The sequence below is a fragment of the Priapulus caudatus genome, unplaced genomic scaffold (genome assembly GCF_000485595.1).
Source record: "Priapulus caudatus unplaced genomic scaffold, Priapulus_caudatus-5.0.1 Scaffold2504, whole genome shotgun sequence".
Taxonomy (NCBI): Eukaryota; Metazoa; Priapulida; class Priapulimorpha; order Priapulimorphida; family Priapulidae; genus Priapulus; species Priapulus caudatus.
Window position 1 is genome coordinate 6,507 of NW_014579565.1, and position 3,942 is coordinate 10,448.

General features: G+C 52.9%; 1 protein-coding gene across 1 annotated transcript; it reads right to left on the reverse strand.

Annotated features, from left to right (window-relative positions):
- Window positions 1-442: 442 nt before the first annotated feature.
- LOC106818766 (protein HYPER-SENSITIVITY-RELATED 4-like) lies at window positions 443-3,871 on the reverse strand. The gene is made up of 4 exons (XM_014823439.1): window positions 3,759-3,871; window positions 2,693-3,109; window positions 2,089-2,653; window positions 443-2,057 (listed from the first exon to the last, which is right to left on the reverse strand). The coding sequence occupies exons 2-4, from the start codon at window positions 3,036-3,038 to the stop codon at window positions 1,517-1,519; spliced, it is 1,452 nt and encodes a 483-aa protein (XP_014678925.1). The 5' UTR covers window positions 3,039-3,109; window positions 3,759-3,871; the 3' UTR covers window positions 443-1,516.
- Between the last annotated feature and the right edge of the window lie 71 nt (window positions 3,872-3,942).

Genomic DNA, 3,942 nt, shown 5'->3' on the forward strand with positions numbered 1-3,942 from the left:
CTACGTCAGATGAGCTAAAGACAACATTCACTGTACCGATAAAATATCACTAAAATAGTTTCCAATATGAAGAAAAACAAGAAGACATTCTTTAAGTAAACTACACCCAGTCTTAGGTCTGGTCCTAGCTATCTAGATACTGTATAAACGGCCATCAATGTCTGTCTAGTAACCAGCACATAGACATGACTGACCGTTCACCCACCCATCGCAACATCACACACCACTGTTTAATCACGCCTAAAAGGCCCCATTAAAAATACATATTCGTTTAAAAATTTACAAGCGTTAATGAATTCTATTTGAAACTGTACGATCGACGCACGTGCGCCGTGTGGCCGGACTGAGAAATGAACCCCAACAACTTGTATGGTCTTTTTTTTATTACAAAGACAGGACACAGTTCAGGCATGCAGGTACACAAAACAAGAAAGCAGCACCATTTATTATTATAACTCAAACTTTAATAGGTACACGTATAAAAATAACACACATTTAAGTACAATTATTCTTGTGACTACAACAACATCAGCTAAACAAATAAACAACACACAGGCATTTTATGAATAACTGAATTCAAGAGCATCATGTAACCCTAACCCTAACCATATCAGATAGTTACCAGGGTACGTTCCGGTACACCGGACGGTACCCAGGGTACGTTCCGGCAGTACCCTGGGGGACATAGACCTTATCTGCCTTACTATCAATTACACGTAACCATCTTAATGTCACTGAATGGACACACTCCTGAAATACAACATCCTACCATTTACACCGTAGACGATATATCTGTAAAAAATTTATCAGAAGTATCACTGATATGCCATACATATCACATATACTAGTATTTACAATCAGTGCAGATAAATTTCGTCAAAAAAATTATTAAAAATTAATTAAACCCGTGCAATTCTACCTGTAACATTCATTTTTCTCCAAACACTGCACACACAGCTAGATAGCTACACATGTGTGAAATGCCATCTTGCCTCCCTCTCACATCTTGGAACCCAAAAATGGAACCAAAAAAATGGAACCCAAAATGTCAAAAAAAACTTTTGGGTCGCGGCTATTTCCGTGGGTCGGTCGGAGGACAGCAAACATAATTTTTTAAGGATGGCCCTAGCTCTCACATCTTGCCTCTCACATCTTGTCTCTCTCACATCTTGCCTCTCTCACATCTTGCCTAGCTCTCACATCTTGCCTAGCTCTCACATCTTGCCTCCCTCACATCTTGCCTAGCTCTCACATCTTGCCTCTCTCACATCTTGCCTCTCACATCTTGCCTCTCTCACATCTTGCCTAGCTCTCACATCTTGCCTCTCTCACATCTTGCCTAGCTCCCACATCTTGCCTCTCTCACATCTTGCCGAGCTCTCACATCTTGCCTCTCTCACATCTTGCCTAGCTCTCACATCTTGCCTAGCTCTCACATCTTGCCTAGCTCTCACATCTTGCCTAGCTCTCACATCTTGCCTCTCTCACAGCTTGCCTCTCTCACATCTTGCCTCCCTCATATCTGTGGCTCCCCCTCTATGAGAACGTCCATGGCCTTGCGCGGTTCTCGCACGTTGTTCATGAACACCTGAGCCACCTCCGCCGGCGTCCACTTCCCGTCCGGGATCCTTCCCTCGTACTCCGCCGGAACCTCTTCCTCGAAGTAGTTCTCGTACATGTCGCGCGTCGCGCGCAGGGTGCAGCGGCCGAAGCATATCCTCATGTCCACGCGTCCTGGCCGCACCAGCGCCGCGTCCAACCGCTCGGGGTAGTTGGTCGTGATGACCATCATGCGGCCGTCCGTCTCCATCACCCCGTCCAACACCTCCAGCAGCGACGACAGTGTCAGCTTCTCCGTCGTTACCCGGGGCACCTGCAGGATGCCGAGCAGCGCCTGCGTCGCGTCCGGCGCCCCGGCAACGACCCCGCTGTCAGCCGGCGAGCAGTCGTCGTCGTTGCCGCGGCGACGATCACCACGACGTGGGAGACGGCGGCAGCATCGATCTCCTCGACGCACGTAGTAGAGGCGGCGTTGAGATGGGTACGTCGCGGCGATCGATCGGTCGGGTCGTGGAAGATGCGTCGCACTGCTCGGCAGAGCGCACGCGGGCGAGTGAGATGGACACGACGTGACGGCGCGTGCGCGCGGCGAGGGCCTTGATCGTGCTCGTCTTGCCGCACCCGGGCTCACCGTGGAACAGCAGCCCGAGCGCGTGTGGCACGCCACGACGCCGGTACCAGTCACGCTGCGTCTCGAAGAAGTCGACGCGCGCCGCAAGCTCCTCCTTCCCCTCGAAGAAGACGTTGTCGAACGACCGCATCGTCTCGAAGGGGAACTCGTCATACTCTGCGCATCGGTCGGACTCACTGTCGTCGGAGGTGCCGACGTTCGGCGGCCGGTAGACGAGGTAGCGCTGCTTCTGCTCGATGTCTCGCTGCAGGTGAGCGCGGTAGACTCTCACGCGCGTGTCCACATACGCCACCAGGTCGTCGACCGTCAACACAGACGAGAACAGACGGATCTTGAAGCTGTCCACGAGCTTCGTGCTGCTGCTGTCGTCCTCGCTGCTGCGGCTGACGAGCACCTCCGCGTGCAGGTGCGGCGCGAGCGTGAACGGATGCTGCTGACTAACGAGGAAGCCCGTTGCCACCTTGTCCTTGTCGTCGTCGTCGTAGTCGTTACGGCGATGCTGCTCCGCGTCGACATCGATCTCCAACATCTCGGTGACGCCGGCCGCCGCCGCTCGCATCGACTTGATGTCGTGCAGCAGAGCGAGGAACGTGGTCGAGTAGAAGAGCCGCGAGTGGTACGGTCCCTGGGTGATCTTACGTCCCTCGATCGTCAGCTGGTGGCGGTTGCGCAGCCGCAGACGCCGCCACGCCTCAGGCAACCACCCCAGGTGGCTGGGCAGCGTGAGCAGGTAGGTGGTGAAGCAGACGATGGCTGCAGTGATGATCGTATCCACGACGACGTTGCCCGTCCTGAACTGGAAGAGGAAGGAGTTCTTCAGTGTCTCCACCGCGTGGCCCATGTCCATGGCTGCGGGTCAGTCGTGTCACGCGGGAGCGTGCGCTGCGGGGAGGTATGTATCCCCGGGTCACGGAGATTCTGAAACAAGAGAACGTTCATCGTCACGGCGATGCCTGCGGACGACGTAATGCACACGTCTACCAAACGGTTCTTCGAGTGATTGACTCATCATATCGAAACGCGACGCCGGCGGTCCGGGACAGCGGCGGTCCGGGACGACGGCGGTCCGGGACGACGGCGGTCTGGGACGACGGCGGTCCGGGATTCTATCGCTATGATTGATGCGCTGCGTGCAACTCGCGATTCCAACAACACGAAGCGTGCAACTCGCGACCTACTTTACATCGATCGCAACAACACTTGCCGCAGCGATAACAACCTACTCTCTACTACTCTCTACAAACCAATGGCTTCCAACATTGCGCACGCACGCGGGGGCTCAGGGATAGAGAAGATGTACAGTTCTATCTTATCAACTAACATCATCCTATCCAATCACCGTACTGGACATCATCTCTATCCTTTTTCAGGGATAGATAAGATGTCCAGTCCTATCTTATCAACTAACATCATCCTATCCAATCACCGTACTGGACATCATCCTTGAACCCACGCGGGCGCACAGTCACGCTGGACGCTCGTGCTAGACCACACGCAAATGAAACTATAACTTCGTTCACTCTTAACGTTCGCTAACAAAGTAAAACAGCATAAAACGTGAACTTACCTGAATAGGGTAGTTAGTAGCTAGTCGTGGTAGCAGTAGTAGTAGTAGTACCGGCACGAATGTAGACACAGGCTAGGCCAGCGATGAAGAAGGAAGTGTGACTCTGTCTCTCAGTATTACTCCATGCACCACTGAACGCGTGGCTGCGCTTTATATATCAGCGATGATGAGTCATCAGCATGGG